This window comes from Sylvia atricapilla, chromosome 29 (genome assembly GCF_009819655.1).
Source record: "Sylvia atricapilla isolate bSylAtr1 chromosome 29, bSylAtr1.pri, whole genome shotgun sequence".
In the NCBI taxonomy this organism is placed as follows: Eukaryota; Metazoa; Chordata; class Aves; order Passeriformes; family Sylviidae; genus Sylvia; species Sylvia atricapilla.
Window position 1 is genome coordinate 485,569 of NC_089168.1, and position 23,972 is coordinate 509,540.

A 23,972-nucleotide genomic window follows, 5' to 3' on the forward strand; every position below is an offset into this window, starting at 1 on the left:
CCCTCACCCATCCCCATCCCCGCAGGTCTCCTTCCCGAGGTCACAGTGGCAGAGGAAGCACCGGCCCTGGCTCCAGCGGTGCTCCCTGAGGAGGAGATGGAGCTGGAGCCAGAGCCCTCGCTGCCCCCTGAGATGACACCTCCACCCTCAGCTCCCCCAGGTGGGTCTGGGGAAACACCAGGCTTGGGACTGGGAGGGTGGATGTCTCTGGGTGGGCTGTGAAATTACTCTTCTCCCCTCTCTACTTCCAGCTCTCCGTGCCATCTCACCTGCACGGACCCCAGTCCCCTCCCCTGATGCCAAGGAGGACGAGGTGCTCGAGCCCCCCACTCCAGCTCTGCCTGAGCCCCCTGGCAGCCCTGGCACCGCCATGGACACTGACCCCCCTGGCTCCCCACCGCCACCCCTGGGCTCCCCTGCTGTCACTCTGGCCCCCACCGAGCCACCCGAGGAGGAGGAGATGGAGATGGCCGGTGGCGAGGGGGAGTCCCCAGCCAGCCCCCCTGGAGATGCCCCCCATGGCAGCCCAGCCCCTGAGTTGGGGCCCTTCCCAGGCCTACCTGAGGAGGAGGAAGAGGAGGAAGAAGAGGCACCGAGGCTGGAGAGGGAAGGCACCAGTGGAAGCTCCCCACCACTCAGCGAGGAGGATGCACTGGAAGAAGGCCGGGCTGGGGGGGACCCTGAAGTCAAGGGGTCCCCTTCAGGGTCCCCCCTGCTCCTGGAACCAGAGGAGCTGGGCCCTGAGACCCCCATGGAGGTGTGCACTACCAGCGAGAAGCTGCTGGGGCACGGGGACGAGGGGTGCCCCGAGCCCCCCGCACTGCGCCCACGGCCCGACATCCTCAACGAGATCTCCAACCTGAGCCAGGGGGACACGAGCAGCAGCTTCCCCGGCTCGGAGCCACTGCTGGGGTCCCCAGACCCTGAGGGCGGGGGATCGCTGTCCCCTGAGCTGGGCCCGGCCTCGGCTGACGCCAGCCTGCAGAAGGAGGATGCTGGGTCACTGCCTCTGGGTGCTGAGACTGATGACTCGCTGCTCTTCGAGCCAGCAGCCAAGGGTGACGGGGACAAGAGCCGGCGCCGCAGCTCCCCAGGACGCTCCCGTGTCAAGCAGGTACGGAGGGACACCACTGACCCAAATTTTGGGGGGACCCCTTCACCCTGAGAAACCTGCTGCAGCCATGTCCCCTCCCTGGGCTGCCCAAGCAGCAAGTAGGTGAAGGCTGAGCACGTGGTGGGGTGGGATGGGGGCAGTGCCCCTCTGCTGCCCTGACATGGGGGTCCCACTGGGCCCCCTGGTGCTGTAACTCCCCTCTCCCCTTGGCCACAGGGTCGCAGCAGCAGCTTCCCTGGGCGGAGACGCCCCCGAGGTGGGTCCCATGGGGGCCGAGGCCGGGGCCGTGCACGCCTGAAGTCGACCACCTCGTCTGTTGACACCTTAGCAGTAAGGCTGGGCTGGGACAGAGGTGGGGTCCGGGGAATCCTTGAGCTGTTAGGCGGAGAGCTGAGACTCTCCCCCATTCCCTTCCCCATCATCCCTTCCCTGGAAAGACTTAAGTCTTTACGTGGGGTGGATTGGGGTCTCATGGGAGGTGGAACTGCCTGGGCCTTTGCTGAGTCTGGGGGCTTCACCAAAAAAGCATAGAGCAGATATGGAGCTTCCCCCTGGGGAGGAGTTCTGCTGCCCCTTCGTCTTCTTCGTGCCCCCAGACTGCACAGAGAGGGTGTCCTCAGTGCTGAGCCTCCCCCTCTGTCCTCAGCTCGCTGATGTGGAGAGCTCGCCCAGCAAGGAGGAGGATGAGGACGATGATGACACAATGCAGAACACGGTTGTCCTCTTCTCCAACACAGACAAGTTTGTGCTCATGCAGGTAACCAGGGCACGGCAGGACAGACAGATGGACAGGGTGGGACAGACTCTGTCTCTCCTCAGCCAGCCACTGTCTCCTCACTCACGACCTCTCCCCCCCAGGATATGTGCGTGGTGTGCGGCAGCTTCGGGCGTGGGGCAGAGGGGCACCTGCTTGCCTGCTCCCAGTGCTCTCAGTGCTACCACCCTTACTGTGTCAACAGCAAGGTGAGGAGGGGGCCCAGGACCCTGGCCCCACCCCAGGACTGCTGTGCCCCCCAGGGACACACGAGGTCATGCCTGGCATGTCCGTGTGTTGAGTTGCGCTCTGGTGTGCCCATGCCAAGCCCTGGCATGTCCCCCACAACCACACCGAGCCTGGGGACCCCGTGGCTCACGTGGCTGCCCTCCCATGTCCCCAGATCACCAAGGTGATGCTGCTGAAGGGCTGGCGCTGCGTGGAGTGCATCGTGTGCGAGGTGTGCGGCAAAGCCTCCGACCCCTCGCGCCTGTTGCTCTGCGATGACTGTGACATCAGCTACCACACCTACTGCCTGGACCCTCCGCTGCAGACTGTGCCCAAGGGCGGCTGGAAGTGCAAGTGGTGTGTGTGGGGGACACGGGGAGCCACGGGAGGAGCTCGGTGCTGGCGCTGACCCCTCGGATCCCCCTCTGCAGGTGCGTGTGCTGTGTGCAGTGTGGGGCTGCATCCCCTGGCTTCCACTGCGAGTGGCAGAACAACTACACGCACTGCGCGCCCTGCGCCAGCCTCGTGGTCTGCCCCTTCTGCCGCGAGAAGTACGTGGAGGACGACCTGCTCATCCAGTGCCGGCACTGTGATCGGTGAGCACCGCTCCCTGGGCGTGAGGGGCTCGAATTTGGGGTCCTCCAGGGAAGGCCGTGGTGTGTGATTGGTCCCCCGCACTGCCCGCAGGTGGCTGCATGCCGCGTGTGACAGCCTCTTCACTGAGGAGGAGGTGGAGCAGGCTGCGGATGAAGGCTTCGACTGCAGCGCTTGCCAGCCCTACGTGGTCAAACCTGGTGAGCTCATGGGGCAGGGGAGACTCTGGGGGACCTGCGGGGCATTTGAGTGGTGTGGGGACTCACCTGCCCCTCTGCTTTCCTGCCACAGTGCCTGCACCTTCTGCAGAGATGATCAAAGCCAAGGATCCAGGTATGTGCGGGGCTGTGCCAGGGCCGTGGGGTTCCCAGGGCTGTGCCCTCTTCTGGCCATGCACCCAATGAAGGCAACTGTCCCCATTGCTGATGTTTGTCCCCTCAGAACCCCAGTATTTCCGCTTCGAGGGCGTGTGGCTGACCGAGACAGGGATGGCCGTGCTGCGCAACCTGACCCTGTCACCCCTGCACAAGCGGCGGCAGCGCAAGGGCCGCCCAGGCACTCTCAATGGGGATGGGGGGCTGGAGGGGGGTGACCCCCTGGGCCCTGAGGACAAGAAGGATGGTGACCTGGACACTGATGAGCTGCTCAAAGCCGAGGGTGGGTGTTTCTGGCGGGAGAGCTGAGGGGTTGTAGGGTGGAGGTGTCAGGGGACCCCACTAACGTGCACTCCCTCCTGCAGTGGGTGTGGAGCACATGGAGTGCGAGATCAAGCTCGAGGCTCCAGCCAGCCCTGACCGTGATGTTGGAGCTGATGGGGACTCAGGGAAGGGACTGGAGGACCCTGAGGAGTGCAAGAAGAGGAAGCGCAAACCTTACCGGCCTGGTGAGTGTCCCACAGACCCTGAACCCTTCCGGGCTCTTCTGTGACCCCTCAGGCCCCACACTGTGATCTCTCTCCTTCTCTGTCCCCCCAGGCATCGGCGGGTTCATGGTGCGGCAGCGCAAGTCCCACACGCGGCTCAAGAAAGTCTCAGCAGTGCTGCCAGATGTGGGGCGTGAGGGGCAGAGCACTGAGGGACATCCTGAGGATGGTAGGGCCCAGTGGCACCCCTTTTCCCCCCCTTTCCTCTCATTTCCCCCTTTCCTCCCATTTTCCCCCTTTTCCCCTTCCTTCCTGCCTGCTTCCCTTTCTTCCTTCCCTCTATTTTTCATTTCCCTTCTCAGCACCATTCTCTTTCTTCATTTTCCATTCCCTTCTGACTCCTGGGGATGTGGAGGGGCCCTCAGGTTGCACCCCACAACACTGTGCTGGTGTCACAGGAACAGCCCTAGACCCTTTTTGGGGGGTGGATGTTCATTCCTGGGGGGCTGTTGCAGGGACTCCAGGTGATGTCCCAGCCGAGACTGGCCTGGATCCAGGCTCAGGAGAGGGGGATGAGAAGAAAAAGCGCCGGGGACGGAAGAAGAGCAAGTTGGAGGACATGTTCCCCCCATACCTGCAGGTGGGATGGATGGAGGGGGATGGAGGTGGATGGGGGGGATGGATGGGGAGGACCCCCCGATGCTGACCGCACCCTCCCGTTCCAGGAGGCGTTTTTTGGGAAGGCACTGATGGACCTGAGCCGGAAGGCGCTGCTGGCAGCAGGCGGGGTGGGGGACGGGGCTGCCCGCCCCTCCTTGGGCCAGGGTGCCCCGAGGCCCAAGGGGGACCCCAACTTCCCTGGGGCACTGCACGGGGGCACCCCGGACAGGAGGGAGATCCCCACCCATCCCCGAGGTGAGTGTGGCCAGGAGTGGGTCTGCAACCCAAACCATGGGTGCTGTCCAGGAGGAGGGTTACAGGGGTTAGTTGGGGGGTCGTTGGGGGTCCCTAGTGTGGTTAGAGGTGCCTGGACTTGGTTGGGTGATCCTGGGGCTTGGTTGTCCCTGCAGTTGTTGTGGGTCTTTGGGTTTGTTGGAAGTTGTTGGTGTCCCCGGGATGGCTGGGGATGGCTTAGGGGTTGTTCAGGGTCCCTGGGGTTGTTGGGGATTTGGAAGGATATTAGATGTCGCTGGGGTTGTTGTGGGACCCCCATTGTGAGCAGCTGCTGTGGATACTGAGGCTCGTTGGAGAATGCCGAGGAGTGTGGGGGGCTGCCATCACCATTGAGGGCTGTAGGAGGGATCCTGACCCTGCTCACTGAATCCTGGGTTACCCTGCAGGGGACGACAGCACCGACGGCAGCGCCGCCGCTCCCGATGACGATGGCAAGGACGACGCGAAGGGCGAGGATCTGGGTGAGGCCCGGGGACTCCTGTGGGACCCCCAAGGGCCGAGTCCTTCACGGGGCGTAGGGCGTCCACAACCATCGAGACTGAACTCTATGGTCGAGGCGTCCGCTCTAGGCCGGGCTGAGCTCTATGGTTCCGCACCCCGCCAGTCCCATGATGCCGGTGCCCATAGAGTGGCGACTAGAGCGCCCCCGCGTGGCGCGGCATCGCTGGAGGACCGAGGGACTCCTGTCCCTCGTTGGGTTCTGGGGGCTGCCCCGTGGGGATCTCCAGCCCTGAATGGGGGGCCCCAGGGGGCTGAGGGCACTTCCTGATTCTTCCTCACAGCGACCGACGAGCCGAAGGATTCCCCAGACCGTGGGGACAGTGAAAAACCAGCCACCCCGGGCGAGGGAGCGCTAAGCTCCGACCTCGACAAGATCTCCATGGAAGGTGAGACCATCCTGTGCCCCCTCTTCTGTTGAAGCGACAGTGATCCCAGCACCTTGACCCCGAGGTTTCTGCACTTCCCCTCAGTGTAGTATTTGCACCCATCTCCTGCTTTTGCCCCTGCAGAGCTGCCTAAGATGGAGAGCAAAGACGTGCAGCAGCTCTTCAAGGACGTGCTGGGCTCGGCAGAGCGCGGGGAGCAGCCCCTGAACTGCGTGGCCGCGGGGATGGAGGCCGGGCAGGACCCCAGCCGAGCACAGCGGCCATTCCTGCAAGGAGACCTCCAGCTCTCTGGGCAGGGTGCGTGAAACTGGCAGATCCCTTGTCATCCAGGAAGTCCCTGGAGAGTGTGATGAAGGGCAGGGCTCATTGCTAGCCCCAGGAATGCCAAACTCATGGGGTTGACCTGCTTGGAGAACAGTGGTGCCTGTGGTATCTGAGAGCTCAGGCTCCTGGGTGTTCCTTGTTGCTCCAAGGGTGAACATGAGAAGCATTTGGGGATTGTGCTGTCTGAGGGTTGTTTGGACCCCCAGGGCAGGTACAGGCTTGTGCCTCAGCTTTGCTTTCCCTGCAAGCCACCTCCTTTCCCTCACAGGGAGCGTTTCCCTGGGCTCACTCTCCGGATCTGTCTCCTTGGACTCGTACTCGGGGGTCTGCCAGTCTCCATTCCTTGATAACAGGTACTTAGAGTAGCTGAGGGTCCCCTCCTTGGAGGAATTAAACTGCAGGGTGTCGTGGGACCCACTCTTCCCTTACAACCTGATGATCTGTGACACACCTCTCCACTCAGGGAGCGGAGTGGCTTCTTCAGCCCAGACCACTGCGAGCCTGAAAGCCCCTGGGCCAGTAGCTCAGCTGCCACCACCCCTTCCACCCCCACAACGCCCACGACGGAGGGCGAGGGTGACGGGCTGTCCTACAACCAGCGCAGTTTGCAGCGCTGGGAGAAGGACGAGGAGCTGGGTGAGCTCGCCACCATCTCCCCTGTCCTCTATGCCAACATGAACTTCCCCAACCTCAAGCAGGATTATCCAGGTAGGGCTCTGGGGGGGCTGCAGCCGCCCCATTGGGATGAGGGTTTGGGGTATGGGTGGAGTGTGACTCCCACTGGTCCCTTTTTCAAAGAGAGATCCCAATTGTTCTGGCACAGAGCTGTTCTCTACAGTGGGCAGGGGGTCTCAGCTCCATCTCCTGGGCACAGGGCTGTCTCTTCATGTAACGGGGCGGGGGCAGTGATCCACCAAAGATATGAGTGGGCTCATCAGGTCCAGACTAATGTTGTTTTTTCCCCCTTTATCTGCTCGTACTGGACTCCCAGACTGGTCGAGCCGCTGCAAACAGATCATGAAGCTCTGGAGGAAAGTCCCTGCCACGGACAAAGCCCCATATTTGGTGAGTGCCGGGAGGTCAATGGGGTGGGGGGCTGGGGCACCGGGGGCTGCAAGTCAGCTGGCTTCGTGTCTTTGTTAGCAAAAGGCCAAAGATAACCGGGCGGCTCATCGCATCAACAAGGTGCAGAAGGTATGTGAGGCGCGGGGATGTGCCCGGTGGCCCCGGCCCAGCCCTGGGGGACATGGTGTGCCCACCCCCAGCCCGTGCCCAACCCACGGGGAGGACAGGAGGGCTCCCCCAGTGCTGACGGCCTGGCTCTCTCTGCAGCAGGCCGAGAGCCAGATCAACAAGCAGACCAAAGGGGAGGGACTGCGCAAGCCTGAGAGGCCCTCGCTGCACCTGCGGATCTCTGTGCCGCCAGGGGCACAGCCCGTCTACATCAGCAGCCCCCCCGCCACCGGCGAGGGCTTCCTGAAGCCCCCTGCGGGTGCCGGAGGGGGACCGGAGTCTCCCAGCGAGCTCTTCCTCAAGCTCCCGCCCCAGTCCCCTGCCCAAGTGCCTTCGCACGACCCCTACGGCGCGGCCCCTGCCTATACGCTGGAGCCCCGCTTCCCCTCTCCCCTGAGCCAGAGCCCCACGTCGGGTGCTGCCTTCCAGCCCTTCCCTGGCCAGTCCCAGCCCCTCACAGCCCCCCGCGCTCCCCCTGACTTCCACCCCACCCCACCTGGCACCCCCCGGCACCAACCTGGCACCCCTGACCCCTTCCTAAAACCCCGGTGCCCCTCCTTGGACAACCTCTCGGTGCCAGGGAGTCCTGGGGCCCGTCCCCCTGAGGCCCTGCTCTCTCCCCTGCCTTTTGGGGAGCAGAAGAAGGGTCTGGAGGTGAAGAAGGAGGATGGGGGAAGCCTGGGGGTCTGCTCGCCCGGCTACACTTCTGCCATGGGCTACGGGGACTCCCCAGGTGGCCCCCATCTCTCGGCTGCGGAGCTGAAGGCGGCCGACGTCTTCAAAGCCCCCATGACCCCACGGGTCTCTCAGGTAGAGCCGCAGAGCCCGGGGCTGGGGCACCGGCCCCCCGACCCCCATCCCCTGGCCCCCTCGCCCCCTGGCCACCCTGATCTTTACCGTCAGTCACCCTACCTGGACCCCTACTCGCAGCCCCCGCTGACGCCCCGGCTGCAGCCCCCTGAGGCCTGCTGCGCCCTCCCGCCCCGCTCCCTGCCCTCTGAACCCTTCTCCCGCATCCCCACCAGCCCCCAGTCCCAGTCCAGCTCCCAGTCCCCTCTGACTCCCCGCCCTCTCTCCAACGAAGCCTTCTGCCAGTCCCCTGTCACCCCTCGCTTCCAATCCCCAGATCCCTACTCCCAGCCGCCCTCCCGGCCTCAGTCCCGGGACCCCTTCACCCCCCTGCACAAGCCCCCCCGTCCACAGATGCCGGAGCCGGGCTTCAAGTCAGTGGGGGCAACTGGCGGAGGTTTTGGGGGCCCCGCAGCAGGTGACCCCCACACCAAGGCAGCGGCTGGGCCACAGCCGCCCTTCGCTCGCTCGCCTGGTGCCAGCGTATTCCCAGGGAGCCAGCCCCCCATGCGCTTCACCTTCCCCCCGGCCGTCTCGGAGCCGCTCAAGGGCTCCCCGTCCCACCAGCCCCATGGGATCAACAGCCATTACGGCTCTGGGAAGCCCCAGAGCTCAGCCTACGCCTCGTCCCCCAGCTTCCACCAGGCCAGCAGCCCGCTGGGTCCTGGCACTGCCACTCCTGACTCCTACAGCCTCTCGCCCCTGCGGCCCCCATCGGTGCTGCCGCCGCAGCCCCCAGCTCCCCCGCAGCAGCAGGACCCTTCTGGGGCCTTCCTGTCCCGCACTGCGTTGGGACTGACGGCTGACAAGAGGGAGGAGGTGGCTGCAGGGCTCTCGGCACCCCCAAACCGGGACCTGGCAGAGCTGCCTGGCGGCCAGGACGGGGCTCTTGGCACCATGAGCCAGTCGGAGCTGGAGAAGCAGCGGCAGGTGAGGTCTCTCCTGGGGTCTGGCTGTATCCATTTGGGTTTGGAGCAGAATGAAAGGGGAAAATTGGGACTGTAGAGGCATTGATGGCCACTCCATGAGTGATGTGTTTTGCTGGTTTTGGTTCTATCACAACTCTGGACTCTAACACTGAATTCTTCTCAGCGCCAGCGGCTTCGGGAGCTGCTCATCCGCCAGCAGATCCAGCGGAACAGCCTTCGGCAGGAGAAGGAGAGTGCGGCTGCTGCTGCCTCCTCCTCGCCAGCTGGCTGGGCCCCTGAGGCCGGTGGGCAGAGCTTCGAGCTGAGCCGGGGCATGGCCCCATACCAACCGGCACAGGTGGGAGAGCTGGGGCACGGTGTGCGTGGCGGGGATGCAGCTGATGGAGTGGCATGATGCACACAGGGGAAGATGCAGCTGATGGAGGGGTGACTTTCTTTTTTCTTTTCCTTCTTCCAGGACAAGGCTCTCCTCGGGACTCTGGCCACGGCAGCGGGCGCTGGGAAGCTGCCCGGCTCCGTCATGGTGCAGGCAGCGTTTGCACAGGATGAGCGTCTCTCCCGGCCCCCACCGGCGGCCACACCAGCCATGCTGGACATCAGTGGGCGGTGGGTGCCCCCTAACAGGGCAGTGGGCTCAGCATGCACGGGTGGGAGCCAGAAGATATCACCCTGGGAGCACACGTCCCCTCAGCTTGTGGGGATCACTCTGGAGGGAGGGGATGGCCGTGGGTTTTTGGGTGCTTGGCGCAGTCTGAGGGGGATGGGACAAAGTGCGTCGGGGTTGTACCAAGTTGGTGCCAACACCACCACGGTGTCTTCCAGGGCGGCGGTGGGGCCCCCCCAGGCCTTCTACCCCCGTGGGGTCTTCCCGTCGCCATCCCCGCAGCAGCAGCAGCACCTCTGGCAGCAGCAGCAGCAACAAGCAGCCGTGGCGGCCCTGCGGCTCCCTGTCACCTCCCGCTTCACCCCTCCGGCCGCTGGGACCCCCATGGGCAGCCTGGGCACCCGCCTGCCCACCCCTGCTGAGGCTGTGCCCCCGTCACCAGCTGCCCTGGGCGCTCCCTTCATCGAGCTGCGACACAACGTGCAGAAGGGGCCTGGGGGTGTCGTGGGGTCTCCCTTTGCCCCCCAGGCACCCCGGCCTCGTTTCTTCCTGCCCGGGGAGGAAGGCACCCCCCAGGCCCTGTGCACTCCTGTCATGCCCATGCAGGCGCCGCCATCCCAGAAGGTTCCAGCACCGCTCCCGCCCGCGTCCCCGCAGGGAGCTGAGATGGGCAACAGCCACCAGCAGCCCCATGCCAAGGTGGCACCGCCGCTGCCTGCCCCGACCCTGGAGCTGCAGCAGCACATCCCCCCGCGCCCGCTGTCCTCTGGGGCCGCTCTCCGCCCCGAGGGTCCCAAGGATGGCCCCGCTCCAGACCCTGCGCCAGCCCCAGGGAAGAGCCACCTGAGCCTGGAGGGAGGGCGCCTGCCCTGCGAGGTGCCCGTGGAGCCCGATTTGGATGATGATTTCGGCTCCCATAAGGACTTGGAAGATGATGATGATTTGGCCAACCTTAGCTTGGATCCAGATGTGGCCAAAGGGGATGATGACTTGGACAACTTGGACAGCCTGGAGACAGCAGACCCCCACCTTGATGACCTGCTGAATGGTGATGAGTTCGACCTGCTGGCCTACACTGACCCTGAGCTGGACACGGGTGACAAGAAGGACATCTTCAACGAGCACCTGCGCCTGGTTGAGTCAGCCAACGAGAAGGCTGAGCGTGAGGCCCAGCTCAAGACAGAACCACCAGCGCCCACACTGAAGCTTCCTGACCCTGGGGACAGCAAAGATGTGACCCCATCTGTGGAGGATCAGGAGGTGCCCAAGGAAGGACTGGTGTCTGGGATGGGCTTGGGACTCTCTGCCTGCCCCACGGGCACTGTGCTGACCCCGGACCCAGCTTTCAAGGCACAGGGTACAGAGGTGAAGGGCAGCTCACTGCCCACTGATGTCAAGCCCAAACTGGAGGATGGCTGCCTGAAGACCTCACCCTGCCAGTTCACCACCATTGGCCCTGAGCGTCTCCCAGGGCCGGTCAAGTCAGAAGCATTGCAGGGCACAGATAAAATCTCTGCCTCCCTGGGGCTGAGTGTCAAACCTGGCCAGACCCTCCTGAGCTCCAGCACCAGCACCACTCGCCTCAGCCTGACTCAGTTCTCCAACAGTGGCCACACTGGCATCCCTGTGCTGGAGAAGGACCCCTACACTGGCCCTGGCCGTGGGCTGACAACTGCTCAGCTGGGTGGCCAGAGCAATCCCTTGCTGGAGAAGTTTGAGCTGGACAGCGGAGCCTTGGGGCTGGGCAGTGCCCGGCACTCGCCAGCGGATGACTTGGACAAGATGGAGAGCTCCTTGGTGGCCAGCGAGCTGCCACTGCTCATCGAGGACCTCCTGGAGCACGAGAAGAAGGAGCTGCAGAAGAAGCAGCAGATGTCAGCCCATCTGCCCCGTGGCACCCCCCACCTCCCAGCTCCGGGACACCCCATGCTGCACACAGGAGCATCTGGGCAGCCTCCTGAGGGGCAGCCTCCCCGTCTGGGCACCCCACAGACACCCCTCCAGCTGGGGCTGGTGGCCCGGCCACCGCTGCTGCCACCGCAGCCCCCCAGGCTCAACACACCCCAGCAGGGCCCGGCCCTGGGCCCCCACATGGGCATGGGCTCTGGGCAGCCCCACGTGCTGTCATCGCCCCACGGGGTGCAGGTGGCCCTGGGGCAGCCACAGCAGAGCCAGCAGCAGGTGCTGGTGCAGAAGCCGATGGCTGGGGTGCAGCCCCCTGCCCTGGGCCTGAAGCCACCCCAGCTCGTCATGCAACAGCAGTTGGCCAACAGCTTCTTCCCAGACACAGGTAGGGGCTGCAGATGATTGTTTTAGGGGAGGATGGGGCCCTTTAGGGTTGGGGGCGTAGGGCTGAACATGCTGTGTTCTCTGTCCCACCAGACCTGGACAAGTTTGCAGCTGAGGACATCATGGACCCCATTGCCAAGGCCAAGATGGTGGCACTGAAGGGCATCAAGAAGGTGATGGCTCAGGGCAGCATTGGGGTGGCCCCAGGCATGAACAGGTAACAGACATGGGCATCTGAGGGGTACAGGGTGGGGCAGGCAGGTTGCTTTGGCTCTGGCTCACACCCCATCTTTGTGTGTGTCCCCCAAAGGCAACAGGTTTCCCTGCTGGCCCAGCGGCTCTCGGGGGGCCCAGCTGTCTCTGACATGCAGAACCACTTGCTGGCAGGGAGTGGGCAGGTGAGTGGGGTGTCCAGAGGGCCTACAGGGGTCTCTTGCGGCTGCCAGGCCAGAACTTGTGGCTTTATGGCTTTGAGGGCGTGGGGACTCTGGGGAGAGGACAGAAATCCACGGCATGTGTCCTGAATGCTCCCCTTTCTGCCAGGAGCGGAGCGGCACAGACCCGACCCAGGCTCGCCCCAACCCACCCACCTTTGCACAGGGTGTCATCAGTGAGTACTGATGTGGCAGGGCCAGGGGTGGTGTGGGACAGGGTTCACCCTCCCCCTGAGGGCTGGGGTCTCTGCTGACCCAGGGTCTCTGCTGACTCAAAGTCTTGCTGACACTGATCTGAGCCCTCTCCCTGTCCCACAGACGAGGCCGACCAGCGCCAGTACGAGGAGTGGCTGTTCCACACGCAGCAGCTGCTGCAGATGCAGCTGAAGGTGCTGGAGGAGCAGATTGGGGCGCACCGCAAGTCCCGCAAGGCGCTGTGTGCCAAGCAGCGCACGGCCAAGAAAGCCGGGCGGGAGTTCCCCGAGGCCGACGCCGAGAAGCTGAAGCTGGTGACGGAGCAGCAGAGCAAGATCCAGAAGCAGCTGGACCAGGTATGGCCCTGAATGTGAGCAGGCACCTCATCCCTGGTGCAAACCTGATATCCCCAGTGGTAGTGCTTCACTGTTCCCAGTGCCAGCCTCGCTATTCCTGACTTTAACACTGTGCCATTCCCAGTGCAAATGTGATGGCCTCAGAGTAAACAGGCCATTTCTGGCTCTGCTGCCCTGCTGTCCCCAGCACTAATGCTGTGCCAGTCTTGTTATTAATTCCCTGCTGTTCCTGGAACTAACACTGCCATTCCTGGCACTGATATCCCACTATTCCTGGTGCTAAGGCCATGCTGTTCTGGCACTAATGCTCTGCCATTCCCAGCACTAATGCCCCACTGTCCCCAGCATTTATCCTGTGCTATTCCTAGTGCTGATGCCTTACGGTCCCTGGCAGTAAAGCCATGCCATTTCCAGTGGTGGTGGTGAGCCGTTTCTAGCACAAATCCCTAATGTTAATGCTCCCCTGTCCTGGGCACTAAAGCTGTGCCATTCCTGCTGCTGATGCCCCACCATCCCTAGTGCTAAGGCTGTGCTGTCTCCTGTCCCTGGCACTAATGCCATGCCATTCCTGGCACTAAAACCCTGCCATTCCTGGCACTGACACCCCGCCGTCCCCACCAGGTGCGGAAGCAGCAGAAGGAGCACACCAACCTCATGGCTGAGTACCGCAACAAGCAGCAGCAACACCAGCACCAGCACCAGGCCTCGGCCGTGATGGCCCTGAGCCCCTCGCAGAGCCCCCGCCTCATGTCCAAGCTCCCGGGACAGCTCCTCTCAGCACACGGCGTGCAGCAGCCCGGGGGAGCCCTGGTGGGAGCACAGGGCCTCGGGCAGCAGCCAGGGCAGCCTGGGGGGCTGCGCCTGCCCCAGGGCGGTGTGTCCATGGCTGTGCAGCAGGGCCTGTCCTTCATGGGCCAGCAGCCCATGGGGAATGCCCCAGGACCCGGCTCCTCTGGCGCCTTCTTCGGCGGGAACCCTGCGCTGCGTGGGCTGGCTGCTGACAGCCGCCTGATGCAGGAGCGGCAGCTCCAGAGGATGCAGCTGGCACAGAAACTGCAGCAGCAGAACATGCTGGGACAGGTATCACTGCAGCAGCAGCCAGGTGTGATGGGACAGGCGTCAATGCAACAGCCAGGTGTGATGGGACAGGTGTCGCTGCAGCAGCCGGGTGTGATGGGACAGGCGGCCATGCAGCAATCAGGTGTGATGGGACAAACATCAATGCAGCAGCCGGGTGTGATGGGACAGGCAGCCATGCAGCAATCAGGTGTGATGGGACAGGCATCCATGCAGCAATCAGGTGTGATGGGACAGACGTCGATGCAGCAATCAGGTGTCATGGCACAAGCATCGATGCAGCAACAAGGCGTGATGGGTCAAACCTCCGTGCAGCAGCCGGGTGTGATGGGACAGGCAGCCATGCAGCAGCCAGGTGTGATGGCACAGGCAGCCATGCAGCAGCCAGGTGTGATGGGACAGACGTCGATGCAGCAACAGGGTGTGATGGGACAGGCGTCCATGCAACAGCCGGGTGTGATGGGACAGAGCTCGATGCCTCCACAGAGCATCATGGCACAGACGTCCATGCAGCAGCCGGGTGTGATGGGACAAGCTTCAATGCAACAGGCAGGTGTGCTGGCCCAGACATCGCTGCAGCAGCCAGGCATGATGGGCCAGGCAGCCATGCAGCAGCCAGGTGTGCTGGGCCAGGCCCCAGTGCAGCCGACAGCCGTGCCAGGGCAGCCTGGCCTGCTGGGGCAGCAGCAGCAACAGCCCCCAGCCCCACAGCCCGGCACAGGGGCTCAGCCCATGGTGCCGAAGCAACCAGGGCTGCTGGGCAGCCAGCAGAGCCTCCTAGTGCAGCAGCTCTCACCCCAGCAGCAGCCAGGTGTGCTGGGCCATGCTCCAGGGCTGCAGCACCAGCCTGTGCTGGGCCACCCCCCACCCCAGCGCCAGGTTGTCCTGGCCCCCCACCAGCAGCGGGTGCTGGGCTCGCCCCAGCTGACGCCGCAGACTCCGGGGATGCTGAGCCACCGGCTCGTGCTATCCCAGCAGCTGGGGCAGTCTCGGGCGCTGTTGGCCCCACAGCAGCAGCAGCAGCAGCAGAACTCAGCGGCTGCCCAGCCAGGTCTCCTGGGGCTGGGCCAGGGGCAGCCCTCGATCCAGCACTTTCCGCAGCACGGAGCGGGGAGCCAGGCCCCCTCTGTGCTGCACCTGAGTCAGGGAATGCAGCCGGCCCCGGCCGTCCTGGCTGCCAAGGACCAGCCCACGGGGATGGACGGCAGTGCCCTGCACACTGAGGGCGGCGAGAGCGGGGGGCAGCTGCACGGGGAGCAGCAGGGAGCCCTCAACCCCCCGGGGCTGGGGGGCCCGGAGCCCCCGGCCCCCAAACACCAGGCTGAGCTGGGGCAGAGCCAGCAGCTCCTCTTAACCTCCCCACAGCCGGGTGTCCTGCGGGCAGCCCCTGGACAGCCAGGTGCCCTACTCGCCCCACCGCTGCAGAGCACTGGGGCTGTCCACCCTGAGCTGTCCCAGCAGCATGGGGACACGGCCGGGGTGGCAGAGCAACCGCTGGGCTGTGGGACAGGCCCAGCACAGGCCATGGTGCCGGCACCGCGGCCCCCAGAGCAGCCAGGCAAGGGGGTGGCAGGGGCCCTGCCAGGGCAGCCACAGCCCCCACGGCTCCAGAGCCCCGTTCAGCACAAAGTAGGGCCGGCGTCGGGCACTGCCACTCTTCCCCCGGGTCTCCTGGGGCAGGTGCCAGGGCCGGTGATGGGCCAGATCCGGGCACAGCTCCAGGGTGTCCTGGCCAAGAACCCGCAGCTGCGGCATCTGACACCACAGCAGCAGCAGCAGCTCCAGGCCCTTCTGGTGCAGCGGCACCAGCAGAGCCTGCTGCAGCAGAACCAGGCACTACGGACCCCTGGCCCCTTCCCCGGGCAGGCCCCGGACTACAGCCTGCCTGCTGCCCGCCCGCCCCCTCGTCCCATGGGGTCCCTTTTCCAGCCCCGGCCGGGTGCCCCAGCAGAGGCACAGAGCAGCTCTGCTACCGAGCTGGGGCGGGTGCTGCCCGGGCAGCCCCCCCAGCAGCCCCTGGCTGAGCTGGTTCAGGCAGCTCTGGCTGCCCGTGGCCCCCAGCCTGGCCTCATCCGTCTCCCCACGCCACCAGCCCCCTCTCCCCTCGGCTGTGCCCCCCAGCACCTGGCCAGCCCTGAGCAGAGCCCCCAAGAGCCAAAGAAGACGTCACCGGGAATCCCGGCCTTGGCCCCCAGCCCTGCGGCACCCACGGAGCTGGGGCTGACTCCCACGCCAAGTGGTGCCCTCCCTGACCCAGCACATGGCCCTTGGGACCCCGAGGTGCCTGGGGTGGATCCAGCTGACCCTGGTGAGACCCACATCAATGGGGCTGCACCAGAGGGGGCCCCTGTGGCAGGCGAAGCCTCCCAAGTGTTGGTGAAGCAGGAGCCGAAGGAAGAGGCAGCAGCAGTGGCACAGTGTGAGGTGGATGGAGACGAGACAGCAAAACCAGAGGCCAATGGGGACCCTGGGGACAGCCAAGCCAACAGCCTGCTGGCCCCGGGTGGGCGCTCCGAGGCTGGGCACCTGCTGCTGCAGAAGCTTCTGCGGGCCAAGAACGTGCAGCTCTCAGCGCAGAGCCCAGGCGAGCTCAATGGGCACATGGAGAACCGGAGCACTGGGACAGAGCCACGGCCACAGTCACTGCTGCTGGGCCGGGAGGTGAGCAGGACAGGCTGGGCTGGGGGTGTGATGGGTGAGGGGCTGCAGTGGCACAGCTCATGGCCCCTTCTCTCCCTCCTCAGGACCCCTCCATCGCCAGGAAGCCAGCACCCACCAAGCCTAAGCGGGTGCAGAAAGGCAACGAGCGGATCCCAGCGTCCCGCAAGAAGCTGCGGAAGGATGAGGGGCTGCGTCCTGGTGAGGCCCTCATGAAGCAGCTGAAGCAGGTATGGCTGCGGACCAGGGTGGGGCAGGGGGCTTCCTTTGTCCCTGTCCCCCCCTCACCACTCTGTCCCCAGGAGCTGTCGCTGCTGCCGCTGACGGAGCCGACCATCATGGCCAACTTCAGCCTCTTCGCGCCCTTCGGCAGCAGCCCAATCAATGGGAAGAGCCAGCTGCGGGGTGCCTTTGGCAGTGCTGTGCTCGACAGTGTCCCTGACTACTACTCCCAGCTACTCACCAAGGTGAGAGGGGCGTTGTTCCCTGGTGTCCCCCTTTTGCGGGGGTCCTGGATCATCCTGCTGTTCTCACCCCATCGTCTCCCCCCAGAACAACCTCAGCAACCCACCCACGCCACCCTCCTCGCTGCCCCCCACACCCCCTCCCTCCGTGCAGCAGAAGATGGTGAATGGTGTCACAGCCCCTGAAGAGCTGGGGGAGCAGCCCAAGGACGCCGACCCAGCCCGTGAGCCCCATGGTCAGAAAGGTGAGCCTGGCTGGCACAGGGGTGGCACAGAATCCCTGCTGCCATCTGTCACTTCCCCCCATGACACCCATCGCTTCTCTGGAGATGCACCAGCTGTGGAGGTGAAGAGCCTGGACCTGCTGGCAGCGCTGCCCACCCCGCCACACAACCAGACTGAGGACGTCAGGTGAGACCCGCTTTGTGGTGACCCCCCACAAGTGACATCAGCCCCTCCATGGGTGACAATCAGGCCTTGTGACTCCTGACACCTCTGCCCCCACAGGATGGAGAGTGACGACGAGAGCGACTCCCCTGACAGCATCGTCCCTGCTTCATCCCCCGAGAGCGTCCTGGGCGAGGAGCTGCTCCGCTTCCCACTTCTCAGCGAGGCCAAGCCAGAGCTGGAGGAGCGTGTGCTGTCCCCCATCATCCCCATCATCCCCCGGGCCAGTATCCCAGGTGGGATGGACTGGAGGGGTGTGTGGATCAGGGCAGGAGTGGTCTGTGGTCCATATGGACTTGGCAGGAGGGAGTCTGTGGGATGTGCAGCACAGGGGGGGAATCTGGAGCATGTGTGTCAGGTAGGAAAGGATATGGATGGGGCAGGACAGAGTTCCTGTCTAGGAGGGGTTTAAGGGAGCCACAAGAAGGGTCCTTGGGAAGTGTGAGATGTGAGGGAAAGGGATTTGCAGAGTTGTGGATTCCCTGCAGGGATCTGGGGCAGCTGGGTGGGCTCATGGGTGGCTGTTGGTGGGGCTGGGTCTGCACAGTTCTGATCCTGGGTCTAATCCCCTGCTCCCCATGGCTCTGACCCCCCTCTCCCCACACCAGTGTTCCCCGACACAAAACCCTATGAGGTCACAGAGCCCTTTGGGGCTCCACCAGGGAAGGTGGGAGCAGCAGGCCCTGGAGCCCCATGGGAGAAGGGCAAGAGCAGCGAGGTGTCTGTCATGTTGACAGTGTCTGCAGCAGCTGCCAAGGTAAGCGAGGGGATGGGGGATTCAAGACCCTTGGGGTCTCACCAGTGACCCAACACCTGTGGGGTCTGGGCACCTGTGGCACCCTGCACCCAACCTGCCTTCCTCTCACCTAGAACCTCAATGGGGTGATGGTGGCCATGGCTGAGCTGCTGAGCATGAAGATCCCCAGCTCCTACGAGGTGCTGTTCCCCGATGGCCCTGTGCGAGCAGCTGTGGTTGAGGCCAAGAAGGTGGAGACTGATGTGGCCGGTGAGTGTTCACCTTGTCCCCGTGGCCCCCCATGTCCCCTGGCTGGGACCCCCCATGACAAGCTGTCCATCTGATCTGTCTCCCAGGAATGCTCGGAGGGAAGGAGAAGGCACTTGCTGGAAAGGTGCCGGACAGCAGCTCAGAGTGGCTGAAGCAGTTCGATGCGGTGCTGCCAGGGTACAGCCTCAAGGGCGAGCTGGACCTCCTGACGCTGCTCAGACAGGTCAGTGGTGTGGAGGGGTCCCTGTGGGGCTGGGAGATTGGGAGGGGGCTGTTGGGGTACCCGTAGGGCTGGGCTGTGTAGGGGTATAGGAGCGGGGGCTCTTTGGTAGAGGTGCATGGTGGTCCCTGTAGGTCACCCAGTGATTGCAGGGAGTTTCCTGGGGGGCTGGATCTCCTCATGAGATGGTGCTGGGTCTCTCAGGAAGAAGTCCAGGAGGTCCTTGTAGGGTTGGGGGCATGTGGGATGCTGATGGGTCTCTGTAGGGCCAAGGACCCCTCCCTGTGATGCATAGGGAGGTTGGGGGTCTCCATCCCTGCAACGCTCTGACCTGTGTCCCCCTGCCCACACCACAGGAGAGCCCTGCTCCGGAGAAGACCCTTCACCACTGCTACGTCAACAACGTCTCCAACCTGGACGTGCGGCAGCTCTCTGTCCTGCCCCAGGAGCCCTCGCCCCCACTGTCCCCCTCCGTTCCCTCCCCATCCAGCCCCGCTGAGCCCACCAGGGTCCCTGACCCTGAGGCGTCCCATGAGGCAGCCCCAGCCCCACTGTCACCGCTGCCACCGGCGCCCTCGCCAGCTCCCCAGGAGGAAGGGGCCACAGCTGCCCAGTCACCACCCCGTTTCAAGCCACGCTCACGGCCGCCGGAGGACGGGGATGAGGCGAGGCCACGGCTGAAGAAGTGGAAGGGGGTGCGCTGGAAACGGCTGCGCTTCCTCGTCACCATCCAGAAAGGAGGGGCCAAGCGTGACGGTGACAAAGAGATCGCAGAGTTCATCGACAAGCTGGGCACCACGCTGCGCCCCGAAAAGGTGCCGCAGGACCTGCGCAAGTGCTGCTTCTGTCACGAGGAGGGTGACGGGGCCACGGATGGGCCGGCCCGCCTGCTCAACCTTGACCTTGATCTCTGGGTCCACCTGAACTGCGCGCTGTGGTCCACGGAGGTGTATGAGACTCAGGGAGGGGCCCTGATCAATGTGGAGGTGGCCCTGCACCGCGGGCTCCTCACAAAGTGCTCCCTGTGCCAGAAAACCGGCGCCACCAACAGCTGCAACCGCATCCGCTGCCCCAGCGTGTACCACTTCGCCTGCGCCATCCGCGCCAAGTGCATGTTCTTCAAGGACAAGACCATGCTGTGTCCCCTGCACAAGCTGAAGGGGCCCTGCGAGCAGGAGCTCAGCAGCTTCACCGTGTTCCGCCGTGTCTACATCGAGCGGGACGAGGTGAAGCAGATCGCCAGCATCATCCAGCGCGGGGAGCGGCTCCACATGTTCCGCGTGGGTGGGTTGGTCTTCCACGCCATCGGGCAGCTGCTGCCACACCAGATGGCCGATTTCCACAGCGTCACGGCCCTCTACCCCGTGGGCTACGAGGCCACACGCATCTACTGGAGCCTGCGGACCAACAACCGCCGCTGCTGCTACCGCTGCACCATCTGCGAGAACAACGGGCGCCCAGAGTTCGTCGTGCAGGTCATTGAGCAGGGTCTGGAGGATCTTGTCTTCTCTGACTCCTCGCCACAAGGTAAGGAGTTGGGAGATGCCAGCATCCAAGCTTTGTCCCAGTGGTTGAGCCAAGCAGAACACACCAGGGGGTGGGATGGTGGAAGGCGGCTTGAGGTTCCCACTGGATCCCCATCTTCAACCCGTGGCACTCAGTGCTCTGCTCTGGTGACAAAGCAGTGATGGTCACTTGGACTTGACGATCTTAGAGATCTTTTCCAGCCTAATTAATTCTGTGGTTCTCCCTTCCCTTGGCAGCTGTCTGGAACCGGATCATTGAGCCAGTGGCGATGATGAGGAAGGAGGCCGACATGCTGCGACTCTTCCCCGAGTACCTGAAGGGCGAGGAGCTCTTCGGCCTCACGGTGCACGCGGTGCTGCGCATCGCTGAGTCGGTAGGTCTCAGGCTGGGCATGGAGGTCTCTCTTCCATACTGGGGGTCCACCCTGCTGGGGAAGGGCCCGGTGGCTCTTCTGTTGCTGCCTCTTGATCCCTGGTCCTTCTGTGTCGCCCTCTGCAGCTGCCGGGTGTTGAGAGCTGCCAGAACTATCTGTTCCGCTACGGGCGCCATCCTCTGATGGAGCTGCCGCTGATGATCAATCCCACCGGCTGTGCCCGCTCTGAGCCCAAGATCCTCACCCACTATAAGAGGTAAGCAGGGCTGGGATCCGCCGGGAGAGCTGGGATCCCTGGGCATCCATCAGCTCTAACCCCTCTCATCCCCCTCTCCTGAAAGGCCCCACACCTTGAACAGCACAAGCATGTCCAAGGCCTACCAGAGCACGTTCACGGGCGAGACCAACACGCCCTACAGCAAGCAGTTTGTGCACTCCAAGTCCTCCCAGTACCGGCGCCTGAAGACAGAGTGGAAGAACAACGTGTACCTGGCGCGGTCTCGCATCCAGGGGCTCGGGCTCTACGCGGCCAAGGACATCGAGAAGCACACAATGGTCATCGAGTACATTGGCACCATCATCCGCAATGAGGTGGCCAACCGGCGGGAGAAGATCTATGAGGAGCAGGTGCAGCTTTGCTGGGACGCTGGGCACTTGTGTGGGGACTTGGGCAAGATGCGGAGGGACTTGAGTGATGTGTTGGGGGGGCTCTGGTGGAACATGGAGGGACTTGGAGAAGGAAATGGGGGGAGTCAGATGCGATGTTGGGGGCTTGGGTGGGATATGAGTGGATTTGGGTGGTATGTTGGAGGCTCTGGCAGGACATGGGGGGACTCAGGTGGGATGTCGAGGGACCTGAGAGGGATATCAAGGGTTCTGGTGGGACATGGAGGATCGTAGGTGGGATGTTGGGAGCTCCGGTGGAACATGGAGTGACTCAGGTGGGTTGTGGGGGGCCTTGTATGTGATTTGAGTGGGATGTGGGGTGGTGGACCTCAACTCAGGTGGGATATGGAAACATCAGTGCACCCTCCTACCCCCTCTTCTCCTCTGTGGCAGAACCGCGGCATTTACATGTTCCGCATCAACAACGAGCACGTCATTGACGCCACGCTGACGGGGGGCCCGGCCAGGTGAGCTCGGGGGGCTTTGGGGTGGTGGGACACCCCCAGAGGGAGCCATGAGGTCTGTCTGTCCTTCCCCTGGGATGGTGCTGACCCCCCTCATCCCACAGGTACATCAACCACTCGTGTGCCCCGAACTGTGTGGCCGAAGTCGTGACCTTCGACAAGGAGGACAAGATCATCATCATCTCCAGCCGGCGCATCCCCAAGGGGGAGGAGGTCAGTGAGGGACTAAAGGGGTACTGAGGAGGTCCTGGGGGACCCAGGGAGGCGGGTAGAGGTGGCAGGGCTGAGCTCCGTGCTTTGAGTGACTCCCTTCTCCCTCCCAGCTCACCTACGACTACCAGTTCGACTTTGAGGACGATCAGCACAAGATCCCCTGCCACTGTGGAGCTTGGAATTGCAGGAAGTGGATGAACTAACTGGGAAAAAGGGGCTGGGGGCTGCCACCCCCACCTCAGAGACCTCGCCGAGCCCCCCAGGGCTGCAGGAGGTGCCAGGGGCGGCCGGGCACTGAGGGAGAGCAGCGGCTGCAGCGCTGCCGGCCCTGCCCGAGCGGGACGGACGGACAGATGAACTGGCAACTCAGGGTTTTCTTTGCTTCGTCCTGCGAGGAAGAAAAAAAAAAAAAGGAGTGAGGGGGCTCAGAAATGCCCCCTTCACCACCCCCTGCCTGCCTCCCTCGTGGGGGAGCCACGGGGGAGCAGCGCCGGGCCCAACGTGGCCGGAGCGATTGTGCGGAGCCGGTCTGGATATAACGATTATTTTATTTTATTTTATTTGGTTTTTTTTTTTTTTTTTTTTTTTTTTTTAATTTTTTTTTTTTTTTTTTAGAAACTAATAATATTTGCTCGCTAATTACCAAGGTAACACAGACTCCTTGAGCTCGACAATCCGGGCTCTGCCCCGCCCATGTGGCGGCCAGAGCTCGCTCGGTTCCTTTGATCTCTTTTTGTTTGTGCGTGTGGACGAGACCCCGGAGCGGCGGCGGGATGCAGCCAAGACCCCGACAGACACAAGGAGCTTCTGCACCCAAACCTACCTCATTTTAAGTGTTAGATTTGTTTCTTTTTATTTGTTGTTGTTTTTAAATGTGAGCCCCCCTCCATCCCAACCTGTCCCCCTACCCCCCCAAGGGGGGGTCTTTCCCTCTCCCTCGGGCTCCAGAGGATGCAGCTTCCCCGTGTCCCCCTCCTCAGATGTGGCCCTTCCTCAGGACGCCTTGAAGGGGGGACACGGGGACACCCCCTCCTTGTCCCCCCCCCCCTCAGGAGGTCCCAGCTGTGTGACACGCCAAGGTGTGAGGTGGGGATTGGGGCGGGGAAGGTCAAACCCACTCCCCCGGCTCTGGTGGGGGGCTGGAGGGGCTGGGTGGGGTCCCCTCCTTCTCACACGTGGCCCCCACGGCTGGAGGGGCTGGGTGGAGCCCCCACACTCACCCTTGGCCCTCACAGCTGGGGCTGCACTGGAGGGGGAAGGTTATTTATCTATTTATACCTTATATTGTATATACTAGACTGGGCTGGGAGGGGTGGGGGGGGTGGCTCTTTGTGCTCTGCTGGGCTGAGATTTGGGGTGCAGGGGCAAAAAACGGGGAGGGGGTTTTAAACCCAGTCTCCGAGGTGGGGGTGGGGAGGGGGAAAATCTCTCTGGAACCTCCTGCCAGGCAGGGGCGGCCTCGGAGAGCGAAGCAGCGAGTGGGCATTAACACCGCCGTCCCCCCCCGCGCTGGCTGCGGTCCCCCCGGGGTCCCTGCCCGCCCCTTCCCCACTCCGGGGGAGGGACCCCGGGGGGCGCCGGGATCTCTTAACGCACAAACACGGCGCGGGGGGACGGAGGGAAGGACCCCCCTGCTCCTGGAGGAGAGGGAGGTCTGCCGGGGGTGATGCCCCCTCCCCGCCCCGGTGCAGTAGGGGCCGGGGCCGATCTTTGAAAAGCTGCTTCCGCAAACTCGTCAAAGCTGCAAAAAAGAAAAAAAAAAAAAAAAAAAAAAAAGGAAAAAAAATCTACAAAAAACAAACAGAAAAAAAAAAAAAAACACAAGAAAAATAAAATTAAAAAAAGGTTTAAGGTAAAAAGGTTTAAAAAAAAGAAAATTAAAAAAAAAAAAAAACCAGAGGAAAAGCGCGAGTGGGGGGGATGAGAAAGTTTTAACAGAAAATATACGAGAAATTTAACTTTCAGAGCTGTACATAGGCCGGGGCGTGTAGAAATCCCGTTTTTACCAATACCGGAACCACTGGATGTTATTTTAAATAAAGCGCGTGAGAAGCCGAGGCCGCCTGATCCCTGCTCGGGGAGGGTCTGGAGGGGGCATGGGACAAACCGTGACAACGGGTTCAATGAGGACACTTCAGTCCTGGTGCTTGGTGTCCCCACGTGTCCCCCCAGCCCGGTGTCTCCAGGGAAGGTCTTTGTCCCACCCCAGGGTCTGTCACCCCCAAAATCAGTGACCCGCCCCCGGGGACCC

At 63.3% G+C, this 23,972-nt stretch overlaps 1 protein-coding gene across 2 annotated transcripts in view; it reads left to right on the top strand.

Moving 5' to 3' along the window:
- KMT2D (lysine methyltransferase 2D) overlaps positions 1 to 23,778 on the top strand; it is a 28,311-nt gene extending 4,533 nt beyond the window's left edge. Inside the window, exons 11-55 of one of the 2 annotated variants that reach the window (XM_066337621.1) lie at positions 26 to 160; positions 252 to 1,114; positions 1,331 to 1,444; positions 1,761 to 1,871; positions 1,973 to 2,077; positions 2,272 to 2,453; positions 2,528 to 2,692; positions 2,784 to 2,890; positions 2,982 to 3,023; positions 3,132 to 3,347; positions 3,430 to 3,573; positions 3,665 to 3,781; positions 4,068 to 4,192; positions 4,278 to 4,467; positions 4,893 to 4,967; positions 5,289 to 5,393; positions 5,517 to 5,690; positions 5,986 to 6,070; positions 6,181 to 6,425; positions 6,709 to 6,782; positions 6,861 to 6,911; positions 7,050 to 8,729; positions 8,892 to 9,065; positions 9,186 to 9,334; positions 9,551 to 11,622; positions 11,715 to 11,838; positions 11,932 to 12,019; positions 12,165 to 12,231; positions 12,374 to 12,606; positions 13,228 to 16,344; positions 16,428 to 16,571; positions 16,644 to 16,808; positions 16,894 to 17,050; positions 17,135 to 17,216; positions 17,313 to 17,488; positions 17,861 to 18,009; positions 18,123 to 18,258; positions 18,345 to 18,481; positions 18,835 to 20,005; positions 20,242 to 20,378; positions 20,504 to 20,634; positions 20,720 to 21,005; positions 21,438 to 21,511; positions 21,613 to 21,721; positions 21,832 to 23,778. In XM_066337621.1, coding sequence (XP_066193718.1) covers positions 26 to 160; positions 252 to 1,114; positions 1,331 to 1,444; positions 1,761 to 1,871; positions 1,973 to 2,077; positions 2,272 to 2,453; positions 2,528 to 2,692; positions 2,784 to 2,890; positions 2,982 to 3,023; positions 3,132 to 3,347; positions 3,430 to 3,573; positions 3,665 to 3,781; positions 4,068 to 4,192; positions 4,278 to 4,467; positions 4,893 to 4,967; positions 5,289 to 5,393; positions 5,517 to 5,690; positions 5,986 to 6,070; positions 6,181 to 6,425; positions 6,709 to 6,782; positions 6,861 to 6,911; positions 7,050 to 8,729; positions 8,892 to 9,065; positions 9,186 to 9,334; positions 9,551 to 11,622; positions 11,715 to 11,838; positions 11,932 to 12,019; positions 12,165 to 12,231; positions 12,374 to 12,606; positions 13,228 to 16,344; positions 16,428 to 16,571; positions 16,644 to 16,808; positions 16,894 to 17,050; positions 17,135 to 17,216; positions 17,313 to 17,488; positions 17,861 to 18,009; positions 18,123 to 18,258; positions 18,345 to 18,481; positions 18,835 to 20,005; positions 20,242 to 20,378; positions 20,504 to 20,634; positions 20,720 to 21,005; positions 21,438 to 21,511; positions 21,613 to 21,721; positions 21,832 to 21,924 — 14,276 coding nt within the window. In that variant the 3' untranslated portion in view covers positions 21,925 to 23,778. Of the gene's footprint in view, positions 1 to 25; positions 161 to 251; positions 1,115 to 1,330; positions 1,445 to 1,760; positions 1,872 to 1,972; positions 2,078 to 2,271; positions 2,454 to 2,527; positions 2,693 to 2,783; positions 2,891 to 2,981; positions 3,024 to 3,131; positions 3,348 to 3,429; positions 3,574 to 3,664; positions 3,782 to 4,067; positions 4,193 to 4,277; positions 4,468 to 4,892; positions 4,968 to 5,288; positions 5,394 to 5,516; positions 5,691 to 5,985; positions 6,071 to 6,180; positions 6,426 to 6,708; positions 6,783 to 6,860; positions 6,912 to 7,049; positions 8,730 to 8,891; positions 9,066 to 9,185; positions 9,335 to 9,550; positions 11,623 to 11,714; positions 11,839 to 11,931; positions 12,020 to 12,164; positions 12,232 to 12,373; positions 12,607 to 13,227; positions 16,345 to 16,427; positions 16,572 to 16,643; positions 16,809 to 16,893; positions 17,217 to 17,312; positions 17,489 to 17,860; positions 18,010 to 18,122; positions 18,259 to 18,344; positions 18,482 to 18,834; positions 20,006 to 20,241; positions 20,379 to 20,503; positions 20,635 to 20,719; positions 21,006 to 21,437; positions 21,512 to 21,612; positions 21,722 to 21,831 lie in introns of both variants that reach the window. The other variant, XM_066337622.1, reaches the window with a different exon arrangement.
- Positions 23,779 to 23,972: the final 194 nt, after the last annotated feature.